The sequence below is a fragment of the Xiphias gladius genome, chromosome 1, assembly GCF_016859285.1.
Source record: "Xiphias gladius isolate SHS-SW01 ecotype Sanya breed wild chromosome 1, ASM1685928v1, whole genome shotgun sequence".
Classification (NCBI taxonomy): Eukaryota; Metazoa; Chordata; class Actinopteri; order Istiophoriformes; family Xiphiidae; genus Xiphias; species Xiphias gladius.
In genome coordinates, this window is record NC_053400.1 from 31681711 (window position 1) to 31696000 (window position 14290).

General features: G+C 43.2%; 3 protein-coding genes across 4 annotated transcripts in view; 2 read left to right on the forward strand and 1 right to left on the reverse strand.

Moving 5' to 3' along the window:
- The window catches only part of LOC120789187 (Golgi apparatus protein 1-like), a 36488-nt gene extending 35239 nt beyond the window's left edge, over window positions 1–1249 (reverse strand). For both annotated transcript variants that reach the window (XM_040125766.1, XM_040125758.1), the window contains exon 1: window positions 914–1249. In XM_040125766.1, coding sequence (XP_039981700.1) covers window positions 914–1249 — 336 coding nt within the window. The remainder of the gene's footprint in view (window positions 1–913) is intronic.
- Window positions 918–9223, forward strand: LOC120789201 (troponin I, fast skeletal muscle-like). The gene is made up of 9 exons (XM_040125776.1): window positions 918–1028; window positions 1223–1296; window positions 2077–2158; window positions 4799–4828; window positions 4934–4970; window positions 6807–6935; window positions 8241–8330; window positions 8677–8853; window positions 9058–9223. Coding segments are annotated over exons 3-9 (552 nt in total). The 5' UTR covers window positions 918–1028; window positions 1223–1296; window positions 2077–2156; the 3' UTR covers window positions 9145–9223.
- Window positions 9224–10368: 1145 nt separating this feature from the next.
- Window positions 10369–14290, forward strand: part of LOC120792040 (gamma-secretase subunit Aph-1b-like) — a 3966-nt gene continuing 44 nt past the window's right edge. The window contains exons 1-3 of the mRNA XM_040131043.1: window positions 10369–10675; window positions 12957–13127; window positions 13976–14290. The exon at window positions 13976–14290 is cut by the window's right edge and continues 44 nt beyond it. Of these exons, the coding sequence (XP_039986977.1) occupies window positions 10563–10675; window positions 12957–13127; window positions 13976–14129 (438 nt within the window). The 5' untranslated portion in view covers window positions 10369–10562 and the 3' untranslated portion in view covers window positions 14130–14290. The remainder of the gene's footprint in view (window positions 10676–12956; window positions 13128–13975) is intronic.

The following is a 14290-nucleotide window of genomic DNA, read 5'->3' on the forward strand; positions in this document are numbered from 1 at the left end:
TTCACAACTAAAATAACAAGCATCTATCACTTTTTTTTTGTCAGCCACGTACGGATTACTGAGCGGGTCATTCTAAGGGACTACAAGGAGACACAAAACCACCAAAAGGGGACGCGAAAGAGCCGCAAAGAGCCACGGAGAGGCTCAAAACGACCACGATAACGACTACAAAGCGACACAAAAGGGCCTTTCAGTCTGGGGTTCTGGGGGGGGGGGGGGGGGCGTTTAACTTGTCTGTGCCCAGTGGACCCAGTGTCTCATAATCCGTCCATGTCTGGCCCCAGATAAGTGGCAGAAAATGAGGGAAAACAATTGAGAAAAAACGAAGTCATTATTTTCAGTTTTTGATCAAACTGGCACATTATGACTCACGAGCTCCCAGGACCAAGGTTGTGATCGTGTCTGCATCCAGCAGAGAAAAAAAGAAAAAAACTCACATCTGAAATGAGTGAAATGTTTTTAACCACTTTTTAATTCCTGTTAAACCGTTTTTTTCCCCACTGCTTTTTAAGACTTTTCAAGGCCTGTAGATTTTCCTACACTCTGTCTCTATGTTGCACTAAAGTTTCTCCATCATTCATTCATTTCACAATAATGCAGCCTATTTTCTGTCCTGGTTTCCGAAGTGTCAGACCGGTGTGAAATCGGGAGGAAAATACAAATATTTGTTGCCCTGAATCGATCTGGTGTGTGTGTGTGTCTGAGTGTGTGCGAGTGTGTGCGTTGGCGTGTGCGCGTGCGCGCGCGTCGGCTCGGAGCTGTGTCTTCACCCCTGCCTCAGCTGTTCACCTCTGCATCAGTGTCATGCCGACAGCCCGTGTGGATCTAACCCACCGGGGCGACACACCCAGCAGATGCCCGCCACCTCCCAGGACCAGGCGCGAAGCCGCAGGCTCCGCCGGCGGCCGCTTACCTCTCTGCGTTCCTGCAGACACTCCAGCACGGCCAGGTTGTTGGTCCAGGTGTGTTTGGGGCAGAGGCGGCTCAGGTCCTCCCGGCAGGCCTCCTCCTCCGACAGCTTCCAGCCGGTCGCCCTTCGAGGCTGCGAGGCCCCAGCGGCGGCGGCGGCAGCGGCCGCGGCCGCCGCAGGTGCATCCTTGGCCGGCGGGTCAGCGGCTCTGAGGACGGGCGGGTTGGGCGGCTCGGCCGGGCCGCTGGCGGCCTTCAGGCCGAGGACGGTGCCGAAGCCGCAGAGACACACGGACGGTAACAGCAGCAGCAGCATCTGAGGGGGACCGTACGCCGCCATCTTCACACCACTGTCAAACTAGTCCTAATGAGGCTGCTTCACTTCCGGTCAGTTAGTTCACAATAAAAGCCTCTCTGGCCTGACTAGATTACAAATTCCGGCCATTTTATACAAAATAAAAGCATGTCGGTCAGATCAGCGCAGTGTGAGTTTTTAAAACAAATTTTTACTGATATTGTTTGGACACCAGATCATCTGCGAGCATACACAAAATGCAGATGTTAAACATAAAAAACAGATTTAAAAAAATGTACCTCCTGTACAAGCCCACCACCCAGCTCATCAGCTATCCCCCTAAATATTCAGCTGAGTCCATCCAAATGTCCCACCAAAACGGGCCTCAAAGTTACCTGCCTGCAGGGCAGAAAAGGAAGTCCACAGGATAACAAAAATGACCATTAATATCACCAATGCGATGTCAGTATTAATGGCAGAAAAACATCCCAACCCAGAAAGAAAAGGTCAACCGCATTCAGAGGTGTAGGTAGGTTCTCATAGTCTTGTAGAAAAAGGGGTTTGGGTCCTAATAACTTGTTGTGTTGTCTCTTTCAGTTCATATTTGACTTTCTCTAGTTAAAAAAAAACACACACACACAGAGTCTTCTTGTCACATTCTTGACCTTGGAGCAGGACGAAACAAGCCACGAAAGCCTCCCCTGGCACGTGGGTCTAAGATCAGCCCGAAACTGCAAGTAAAATTCTGGAGGTGGACCATCCTCTGGGACAGTCCTCGGCGCAAATGAATCCTGTGTACTCAGCAGAGTTTATATTTATCATCCTGACCTATGATATCGGATAGTTACCCCCCCCCCTTCCTTTTCCTGTAGGTGGCGCAGGTTGGCAGGCGTAGAACTGGTCCGACAGCGTCTGAACAGATCCACCATGTGGTGAATCCGCAGCCTGCTAGATGTGAGTGAAGCAAAAAAGAAGAGAGACAAATAATAGAGTGGGGTTTAACAGAGCTCACAGTATTCACACTATAACCCTAAAAGATACAAAAAAACAGTGATTACATCTGCATTTTGAATTAAAAATGCAGGTTTATGAATTTAAATTTTTGACCCTTTGTTGAGATTAGTTTTCAAGTTTACTTTTATTTTTAAGATAAGTTTTCTTTAGTTTGGTGTTGATGTACAAATGTGAAATGTTGTTTGCTGTAAAAAGCTGAGAAACCTAGAAAACTGCGCTGGACGAGCATGTTTGGAGGTCTGTGTGTGCACCCCCCCCCCTTCCCTCCCCGGCAGTTTGAGCAGCTGAATATGATGGGAACCAGTTAGAGCAATGAATCCTCCCAGTTTAGAGCTGACAGCTGCTGAGAGGTTTTTTTTTCTGGTTCACCACAAGCCACACGTCCAACCTGCTCTTCAAATTAGTTACAGCTTCCAATACAAAGGTGTTTTCTGGTATTGTTCAGTAATTCGTACCCGAACTGGCAAACTTCTCATATTAATTGTAAGGTTTGAATTTGGTTCATCAGATTTTGATAAAAAAAAACATCACTTTTCACCTTCTCTCTCTCTTTCTCTCTCTCTCTCTCTATATATATATATATATATATATGTACATGACAGAAAATAGTTCCCATTGAAAACCAGTCCGGTCTCTGCATGGCCCCAGTAGTGGTTCAAATGTCATGTTTTGATGCTTTGAGGACCACAGACAAAATTAGGATTTTAGTGGGGTGGTGACAGAAGTTACAGGCTAACTGTGTAACTCACTGCCACATAAAAAATAGACTTGTACATGGTGTCAGTTTGGTTTTTTTTTTAAATCTTTTATTGTTTTTTTAGCTGGTTTTTAAAAAATCTTTCAACCGGTGACAGTTCTTTATGTTATTACATTGTAACTCTTCGCCGTGGCTGGTATTTCTGATTTGATATTTACATTCAAAAAGGATCAAAACTCTACTTTCTTCTTTAAACCTTTCTTTCCATTAAGCATAACTGCTACGTTTGAAACTTGCTCACGACTGAAATAGAGACTTTCATCCGAGCGACAACATCACATGTGACTTGCACTTTTACTTGAGCGACTGTCCGGCCAAATATCTTTATTTTTACTTAGCGGCGAATTCGAGCGTCAGTGCTGAGCGTTCTTTACCGTCTGCGAAATAGCAGGAATGAGAGAAACAGGCAGAGGAAATGGGCAGTCAGCTGTCAGGGTCTACAGCTGAGCTGACTCGGAGGAAACCGAGGACGGCAGAAAAACCCCTCTTGGGTTTAGGAAACCGAGCTTTAATATTCTCAGTGGAAGATCCAGGGTTGGCTGGTTTTTCCTTTCACCTCGAAATATCAAAGGCCGTTCTTTATAAGCATCAGACTCCCGATCACTCAGTGATGAATTACCTTCAGGCTACTGGCTGAACTATTACTGACTGCATCACATTCTTACAGTATGTCTCCGCTTATAGTTATAACACAGTACGATAGTAATTGAAAGTTTCCTCTTGAGGTTTTACTCAGACATTTCTATACATACAGATCCCATGAAAACACCACAGCCAATGTCATAGCCCATCTCTTAATACTCTCTGACTTCACACTAATCCAATCAATTAGGTGTTTCCTTTTTACTTATTTTAAATGGTCTCATATGAGCATAGGGGATTAAAGAAAGCACAGATGTTTCAGCTACGCCTTCTTCGCTGCGCAATAGTCCTCCAGTTTCAGAGCGTCAGTCAACCTTTTACCGACAGGCGTACGGAGCGGCCACCCGTAGTCAGAGGCGTCCTCAGACCGGCCCCGCTAAAGAGACCTCACAGACCGCTTCCAGACATCAAATCCTGTACATTTAACAACCAAAATCAAAACTGTAAATACATTCACACAACTGTGTGCAGACTATACAAGCAAACATGAGAAAACTGAGAAACCCGAAACCCCTTCACTAATGTCATACTAACATTTATAACTGCAAACCTGAAGGCTTATTTAAAAAGTGCAAAGCCCTGAGAGGTCATTAATGTTCTACCACCACTTATAACTACAGTAGCGCTGAGCGGAAACACGCGGTCGTGTTGTTACCAAAGCATTTCATTTAAAAAAAGGACACAATGATGGAAGAGAGTCTTTATTCAGACAACGGAACAGAAACTTCTTCACTTAGAAATCTCTTAAAAAGCAGCTGTTACCATCAACATGGTGCCTCATCAGAAAGTGATATCGATATGTCAGGCTGCGGATACACGCACAGTACTTGTTAGTTGGATCCACTCATTGCTGGTTTGGGTCTTTTCATGGGATTTGTTGGCAGTAAGAAAAATGCGGCATATTGGTCACACTCATCCTCTAACCCAGATAATCTAAGATAAACCAAACCTTAAAACACAGAGTCCTTGTCATGGTCCCACATTGTCTTAAGATTTTATACACAAGGAAAATTCCTGAAGCGTTTGTTTCACGCTCAGCTGCTGCCTTCGACCAACTGCTGCTGGGCCATCACACACACACACACACACACACACACACCCACACCCCAGACCGACATCTATAAAGAGACCAGAAAGCTTTGGTATTTCCATTCATCTCTCGTCTTGTCTCTCGGCCACAGGCAGGCTTCAGCTCCAGTCAGGATGGCAGAGTAAGTCCTGATCTCACTGAGGAGACTTTCTCAGTCTACAAATACTCCCAGAAATACTCTAATCATATTCCTCCTTGTTTGTTTGTTTTTTTTTTTAATGTAAAGGAAAAAGATGTCGACGAGCCGGAGGAATCAGCTCAAGGTAGAGTAAGATGGGCCTGAAGTTTAAAATGTGCGCTTCTTATGTTCTGGTCTCCAGTCTCTTTAGCTGTGCAGTAAAATATCATCACCATCGCCATCATGAATTCAACCTAGCACTGATCTAAAAGCAGTTTACTAAATGTTTTGTGGGAAAATAGGAGAAAAAACAACATAACTGTAAAATAAGAACGGGAAGCAGCTCAGACATTTTGCCACCGCACACAAGCCAGATTGAATAAGTTCATAAATAAACGGAGTTAAGATAAACGGAGGTGGTTGGATAGACAACCAGACCAAGCAGACCGTGGAGAAATGCAGGAGAAAAGACCACATGTCGACATCCATTCATTTGTTTCCATCAAACTAGAACAAATGAACAGATGATGCAGTGATTTACCTTTATGTGGATGTTGGTCAGTGGGTCGAAGAGTGAATAATAATTGTTACACAAAGTCAACACAGAGCCAATATTTACACGAAGAAAAGGGGAAAATGGAAAAGAGGAAGAAACATGTAAAAATGTAACATTACCATAAACAAACGCATTAAAACAGCTGCACCAAAAGCTTCGTGTTGTGAGGTGTAATGACTGTTTTAGCTTCTCTGGGCTTTAGACTTTTACTCCTTTGTGTTTCTGTATTGTGACCATGTGAAATCAGACCAACCAGAGTCTTTCTGTCTTTTAAAGACACATGCGAATACAGTATAAAAATATGAGACACTTAAGAAAAGGAGCTTCTGTCCACCTGCGACCACCATGGACAGATTATATGGGCACAGACATGTAAAAGGCCCCCCACCCCCACTGTATGCGACCCCCAGACTGTGGGCTGACTATTTGGCTGGGCTGTTTCTGGTCTTTTTGAGTCTGTTTGTAGTCAATCCAAGACTCTTTGTGGTTGTTTTGAGTCTCTTCTTAGTCCTGACTGTTTGTGCTCATGTTGAGTCTTTGTAGTCTTGAGTCTGTTTGTGGTCATTTTGTGTCTCTTTGTGGTCATTTTGAGTCTCTTTGTGGTTGTTTTGAGTCTTTGTAGTTCTGACTCTGTTTGTGGTCATTTTGTGTCTCTTTGTGGTTGTTTTGAGTCTTTGTAGTTTTGAGTCGGTTTGTGGTCATTTTGAGTCTGTTTGTGGTCATTTCAGTCTCTTTGTGGTCGTTTTGAGTCTTTGTAGTTTTGTGTCTTTTGGTGGTTGTTCTGATTCTCTTTGTCGTTTTGAGTCTGTTTGTGGGCGTTGTGCATCTCTTAGCTCTTGTGTGTCTCTTTCAGTGAAATGTTGCGGGTAAACCACACTCTCGGGCGAGACCAGTTGGCACCTGAACTTCAGAATTTTTTTTTCACACTGGAGATGAAGAGAGTTTGTCTGACTCCAGTCCAAAGCTTTTGCTGCTACAGCAGATGAATGCCGACTTTCCTCTGCACATTTTAAAACAAATTACTACAGCACATTATGCAAGATATGACAGGAAACCATAAAAAAGCCAGAGATGCAGGTTATATTTTCTTACTGCGGAGTTGTTCTGCTGTCCTGATTTAAATTACTTCACTAATCTTACTGTATTTTAGTGAAACGCTACTCTACCCTCAGTGTGCTGCGCAGCTGTGACATGAAGGAAAAATAAAAATAATAAAAAATAAATATTGGATTGTATTTGGTTGCCAGATATTCAATATTAAACAACTCTGATGTGGATCGAAAGAAAAGAAATGTTCAGGACATTGAATAAAACACCTGGCAGACCTAGATGTTGAACACAACGTCACCCCGTCGTCATCATCCTTCAGCGTCAGCCCCGTCCTGTTTGTGGTGGTGTGATGGTGTGAACTCCTCTCCCTCTCAGAGCTTGCTGCTGCAGATCGGCGAGGCGATGCTGGAGGAGGAGGCGCGGGAGGCCGAAAAGGAGAAGATGAAGTACATGGAGGAGAACTGCCCGGCCCTCTCCGTACCAGGCTGCACGCAGGAGCTCCAGGTAAACGTCAACCACCTGGATGCTGGGATGAACTGAAACAGCGCTGGTATCCACAGTCATTTCATACTCTAAGCTAAAGGAAAATGTACTGCTGTACCAGTCTGTAACATTTGAGCACATTATTATTACTTTAACAAACACATAATGACTATTTCTTTTAGCATTCAACAACAGCTTGTATGAGTCTTTGACACTAGTGTCCCATGGCAAAACAAAAATCCCATGGGAGCAACTCCTGTTGAACTGAAACAACAACAAAAGCAAAAAAACATAATTGTTGTTATACTCAACTTCTGTTAAAATGAAGTGTTGTTTTAATTGGGAACCACAGACTAGTAAAATCCAATTGAGGCTACTCCTAAATTTAGATTAGTTAGATTCTCTATAGATTCTCTTAACATTATCCTCGTACTGGAACCGGAGAATGTTTTGCATTTTTGCTTGAAAAATAACAAAAACAATTATTCAATAATCAATATAGTTGTTGAATGAATAATTTTTTAAATTTCTAAATTGTTATCTCCATGCGATAATGTGAATTGCAACATAAAATTTTTGTTTTTTGATGAATTTGCATTCAAAAATTAGTGATTGAAAACTGCATTCGTTAATATTTTAAATTAACAATGGATGAAATGACTACGTGAAATGTGAAAGGCGTCACTCGCACTGATCGGCTCTAGGAAGGTTTTAGCATCTTTCAGCTCATTGTTTCGGTTGCTGAACAGAACCTTATGTTTTGGTTTGGTGCCACACGGCGGGCTGCGGCTTTCAGTGTAAAAGCCCTTAAAACCCGCTGTACTCTACCTGACCGGTATCAAACGACGCATAAGGTTAGCGACTAGCTTTTGACACACGTGGAACCTCGAGCAGGCAGACGAGACAGATGTTTTTCTCAGGAGCTTGTGGAGACCGATCCAGAAAACCAACGCTGAAAGGTCAATCGGTATCGGACTTGTCACGTCAGCCTTGAAAGGTATGAAACATGTCAGTGTTTTCTTTACAGCTTGTGTTTGCTGCTCCCATCTGGCCAAAACAAACAATCAGACAAACAAGACAAAAAAAGAATTCATTAATGCAGCTTTAATCGAAGAGTATTGTATGGCTGATTCTGGCCACAAGTTTTGGTGAACACCTAAAACCTTTCCAGGAATGTTATGGCTCTGTCCGAGAAGGAATTTTCACAGAAACGAACGGGAGGTGATGGAATATTGTGAATTAACTGATTCCCTGCTTAGTACATCGAGGGGCGTTTGTTGTCTGTCGGTCATATGAAATCTCCCTCTTCATCTCGCTCAACACCAGGAGCTGTGCCGGAAACTTCACAAGCAGATTGATTTGGTGGACGAGGAGCGATACGACATGGACATCAAAGCGGCAAAGTCCAACAAGGAGGTACGCCTCCTCGAGTTTAGCTTCCCGCCACAGGTTTTTCTTGACCAATGTTATTTTTACTTTCCATATAAAGTGTAAGCCCACTGACTGAAACCACAGCTGCACTCTGTTTAATAGATACAAAGCAGGGATATTCCCATTAATTTGTTTTGTCAGAAGGGCCCCTATTATCGTGTTATACTCAAATGGTAAATTATTGATTCCAAAGTAATGATTCCACCTCTGTCAGTGTCCACAAGAACAATGCACAATAAAAATGTTAAGGCTTGTCCTGCAACCACTTTCCACAGAAGCAGACTGTGGATATATTTTTACACACGGTCTCAGTTACTGTCCCCTCTGTCAGATCGACGACCTGAAGCTGATGGTTCAGGATCTGAAGGGGAAGTTTAAGAAGCCCGCCCTGAAGAGGGTGCGGATGTCAGCCGACGCCATGCTGGCCGCTCTGCTGGGCTCCAAACATAAAGTGTCCATGGACCTGAGAGCCAACCTGAAGCAGGTCAAGAAGGAGGTGAAAGAGGAGGTGGGTGCCCCAGACCTCATGTTAAACACTGACTTACCTTGATTTTGTCAGGGTCCTGAAAATACAGCGGCACGGAGCCTTCAAGATTAAACACCACGCAATCACAGCAACAGAGCAACATCCCTCAAGCACAAAATCATAAGAGAGCCTTAACCTTTTATTATTGGCGATCTGACTCAGTCTGCTGCCTGTGTTTTATCTCAGGAGAAGCAAACGGGCAACTGGAGGAAGAACATCGAGGACAAGGCCGGGATGGACGGCAGGAAGAAGATGTTCGAGACAGAGGCTTGAACATCACTGCGTTGTTCCGCTGTCGGGTTTAGCGTCAGCATCATTCGTTTGTGTGTAATCATGTGAGTCCGCATTGTTGGCAATTTGTATAAAGGATGACATAAATAAATCATGTGATGTTATTGTGTTTCTTTCACGGCAATAATCTGATAAATCACGAGAAAGAAAAAAAACCATTTCGGGACTACAATTGGTACAATGAGATAAGTAAAACTGCAATTTACAAGGCTTTTAAAAAGATTTTTGAGAAGAAATTTAAAAACATAATTTCATTATTATTATTTTTATTATTTCACGAGTATAAGTAGTAGTATTAAGTGTTTTTAAGGACTGCATCATGGTGAACACTTTAAAAACCCTTTTTGTTCTTTTACTTTCAGACTTTAGGACAGAAACAACACTGATGTAATGTATTTCTTGCCAAGTTTGTTAAATGCTGCTTAAGTTGTGCTGGTGGGGGTTTTATTTCTTCACAGTATAGTTGGATTATCAATTGCGAAAAGCATTAGTTTGACATTAAATTAAAAAAAAAAATCACAATATTTATGAAAGAAATAATATTAATGAATAGACAAACTACTAATATACAATTTAAATGGGTTGTGCCTTGTTTGGGACACGTTAAACCATATTTTAGATTAGAAATAAATTTATAGGACTATAGTTATAAAATAGAAGAGGGACTGAAATCCAATAAGAAATGGTGTCATGTGTGGCCCGAGTAGTAATAATTTCAGATATTGATTTGGAGTCATCCTGTCAAATTACATGGAAGCTATTGAAAAAAAGAAAGAAAATCCTAAAGTATAAATCTGACAAAATAATCCAAAGATGTCACACTGGGCTCTGGGAAGTTAAGGCAGACATTATTTTGTACTACAAAACATCTAGTGGATGAGCTGCGGAAATACTCAGAAGGTTAATAGAAAATGACAAATAAAAAAAAATCGTCAGTCGCAGCCGATAATCGCAGCATGATCTGACAAAATCCGCAGGAGCGATGCGATGCGACCGAGTCAACGTGGGGCAGCGTCTCAAGGGACAGTTTCCCGACACCTCATGGAAACCGTGTCGCGGAGAACTGCGGCCGCCCCGACAGACACGGGAGGCCCTGCCCCGGCGTCAGCGTCCCCCTCGCACCGCCGGGGACGTTGGCGCGGATTGGCCCCGCCAGGTGGCAGTAACGCGGCCGTCGGGACGCCGGGGCTGCCGGAACACCCACACGGAGAAAAAGACGACGACGCCTGTGGTCACGTGAGAAGACGTTGAACCGCGGCGGAGGCGCAGCGACGGCAGGAAGCCCCGATTTGTTAAATTTAAAGATAAATATCTGTAAATCACCCTTCTGGGGAGCAGGACAAGGCGCCTGAGGTCGCGTTGCTAGCCGCCGGTTTCCCCCCCCCCCACGAAGAGCCAAAATGACGGCGTCGGTGTTTTTCGGCTGCACCTTCATCGCCTTCGGCCCGGCCATCGCTCTGTTCCTGTTTACCATCGCCCGGGAGCCGCTGAGGGTCATTTTCCTCATAGCAGGGTGAGGGTTTTCATCTACATCCACCCAGACTGGGTGACAGTGAAACCCGTCTTCATCACAGCGGGGCGATACCAACGTTACTCTCGTGTTTGATTTGGATAAACGCGGTATTTGACAGAGCTAGCTCGCTAGCTAACAGACCTCATCCTTAGCTTGCTAACTTACAACTGTTAGTTCAATGTTCGGCATCCTGCTGTTATACTTGACTTTTTTATTTCAATAAAAGAAATCTAACCAATCTAAGGTGTTCAGGCCCTGACATATACACTAACCTGAGACACGGGTCACCCCGGTGTCCAGCTCCAGACTCCAAACATCTGACTGTACCGTGTTCAGAGGGTAAGAACCAAAAAAAGATTACCCGGAAAACGACGATTGAAATTCAGGGATTATGGTCTTCTGCGGTGGCCCCGGTCACGTTTCACTGTTGGGGTCTTGAGACTTTTGTGCTGAGCAGGTAGAAGCATAGAGACACGATTGGAAATAGCAGTAAGACGGAAGCAGTGCACCGGGAACAATAACAGAGCCATGCTCCAGTCCAAAAAAAAAAGATTTCAGCTCAGGATTGTAAGTTAAATAAAAACCCATTCCCTCTCGCTTGTTTATTGCATTTTTCAGTTCATGGTTAAGCATGAAAACGACTGAACAACATCCTCCACAGATGTTATGCAACTTTGAAGGCGGATTGGGAAATAACAAGAGCTTCAGTGGCGCCTTTGAGCTGAGCTTTTTGACAGAAGACAATGTTGAAGGCCGAGTGAAGTTAAATTTCACCTCGTTTTCCCTGCTGCGGCATACAGAAAAACCAAAAAGGAGAATGTAATATTCCCTGTTTTTTGGTTTCATGATGGTAATTAATAATTCATCCAACAGAATATTGTTCTGGTGCCTGTCTGTGTAAATGGAGACCTTCATTTGATACAGCCACTCAAATCTTGCATAAAACTAAGGCTTCAGCCAAGGATTAGTTTCATTATTGATTAATCGTTTCGTCTATTTTTAAAGTAAAAAAAAAAAAAATAGTGATAAATACCCATCACAGTTTCCTAAAGCCAAAGCGACATCTCAGAATTCCTTCGTTTGTCTGACCAACAGTCCAAGACCCAAAGATATTCAGTCGACCGTCACATTAGACGAAGAAGAACAGCAAAAATTAACACTTGAGAAGCTGGAATTAGGGAATTTTTGGCATTTCTTGTCCTTGAAAAATGACTTGAGTTAGTAGTTAATTGTCAAAATATAGTTGCCAGTGAATTTTTTGGTGATTGACTAGTCGATGAATCGACCAGTCGTTGCTGCTCTAGATAAAGCACCGATGTCAGCGCTGTATCACAGGCAGAGCAGACGTCCACGAGCCCCAGACCCCGATCAGCAACCCTCGTCAGCTTTCCTGCCGAAGTCTCCGTCTTAACTAACTTACAAACACGAACACACGTCTTGTGCTGCCTGTTGAACGAGCCACCAAACGAACATTCACTGTCACTTCGCTCCGGTTAGATGCTGGTCTGTAGTAACCGATTGTCCTCACTCTTGCCCTCTACTCACAACACATATAAAAAAATAAAAAAAATAAATAAATGCGCTGACATTATTTTAGATTGTAAAAAGAAATGACTAAATGTGATGTCAGGACTTAAACCGCTGGAGGAAATGACTGTTTCTCTGTTTCCCTGACTGCGGTGAAGCTAGATAGTTGAAGTTTCATTGAGTTTGATGAATCCGTTTGCAGTAGGAGGATGGTTAGCCCCCCCCCCAAGCCCTCGTGCTCAACCACTGGGCGTTGACTTCAGGGACTAACACCCCTTTATATTGTAATACAGCACATGACATGAAATAAGAAAATCATAATATTTATGAAATAGAAAGCCTGTTCCCTCTTTGGGACACGTAGCTAAACATTTTATAATTTTGAACGACTGCATCACATGACGTGAAAGCTATTAGAAAAAATCTGACGATGTCACACTGGGCTCTGGGAAGCTGAGACGTTTTTCACTGTTTTCTGGCCTTTTTTAAGCAAACAACTAATGGATGAACTGCGAAAATAAGCAGCAGATTAATTGAATTGCATCCACATTCGCAGCTATTTGTGAGGCTGGCGGGCTTAATAAAACATAAATAAGTTGGCACAGATGTTAGGCAACATCTGGAAATATACACAGAATTGAAAGAGTCATTGCACAGAAATCGAGCAAAATAAAACATTCAGGAGTCCCGTCAGGTGTAACCTTCATACCATGACTAAATGTGTTTTGTTGTTTTTTTTCTTCTTTCCCGTCAGAGCGTTTTTCTGGCTGGTGTCCCTGCTGCTGTCCTCGCTGGTGTGGTTCATTTCGGTTCAGATCAGTAATAAGGACAGTGCGGTGCAGCAGAAAGGTCTGCTCATCTTCGGCGTGGTGCTGTCCGTCCTGCTGCAGGAAACCTTCCGCTTCGCTTACTACAAGCTGCTGAAGTAAGTGGCTGCCACAGTGTTCACAGCTGTCTGACGCTTTGACACATAACACACACTCTGCTGGGACACTGATTTTCTCTGTCTTATTATATTTTTCCTGATATTTCTCATTTGGTCCTTTACCTTTTTATTGTTGTGATGTTGGTAAACTGGGAAATTGATTCTTAGAAAACTTAAACAATCTGCTGTCCAATAAGCCCAGACTTGTTTCAGGTTTAATATGGTAACAACTATTTATCACCAGTTAATCTAAACAATGTCAGTGTACAAGCAAAGTCACATTACTGGTTACTAGAGTAGGGCTGCAACTAACTGTTATTTTCATTATCCATTAATGTGCTTGTGTAGTTATTTTGTCTATAACATGTCTTAAAAGTAACATCTTCAGTTATTTGGTTTTGTCCAATCAACAGTTCCAAACCCAACTTTATTGTGACATACAACAGAAAGAGAAAAATTTCATCTGTACGTTTGAGAAGCTGCAACCGACTGATCTTCAGTAATGAGCAGTAGCTGTGTATGGGGGATGTTACAGGTCAAATACCTGAAGCTCAAGTGGAGTTTTGTGTCTGTCATTGTCTCATCATCATCATCATCATCATCATCATCGTCGTCACACCCTGACTAGTGGCTCCCCAGCGTGTTTGCCTGCTCTGGTGTCGAGCTGACCCACTTTGTCCCAGTTTCCCACCTTCCGTCTTTTTCCGTTAAACGGCTCATTGTTGTAGCTCGTATCAACCTCCGCTGACTGACACACGCTTTTACTATTCATGCGCTTGTTTACAGCGTCACAGTGAGAGTAGGAACCGAGACGCTGACGTGTGTTTGTGTGTGTGTGTTTCTTGCAGGAAAGCGAATGAAGGCCTCCTCGCTCTCAGTCAGGAGGAAACCATGCCCATCTCCATACGGCAGCTGGCCTACGGTACAGTTAGTCTGCACCGCGCACACACAGTCTCTGGTCTGCCCTTCATATCACGACCCGACATGAAAGCGAAAGCTTAAAAAAAAAAAATTGAATAGTGATGTATTGGTCAATATTTTACACCTTTTTCCTTTTTAAAAAAAAAGATAAACGTAAACAAGCATTTCCGATGTGGGTCCCTTAAATTTGTTACTAAAGACTTTAGTGAGTTAGTGCCCTCTGGTGAACAGATTATGTAATG

Bases quoted from the DNA above. Each gene is read 5' to 3' on its own strand.
- LOC120789201 (XM_040125776.1), top strand. The intron at 4,971-6,806 runs GTAGAGTAAGAT...TCTCCCTCTCAG, and splicing joins GCCGGAGGAATCAGCTCAAG to AGCTTGCTGCTGCAGATCGG. The intron at 6,936-8,240 runs GTAAACGTCAAC...GCTCAACACCAG, and splicing joins GCTGCACGCAGGAGCTCCAG to GAGCTGTGCCGGAAACTTCA.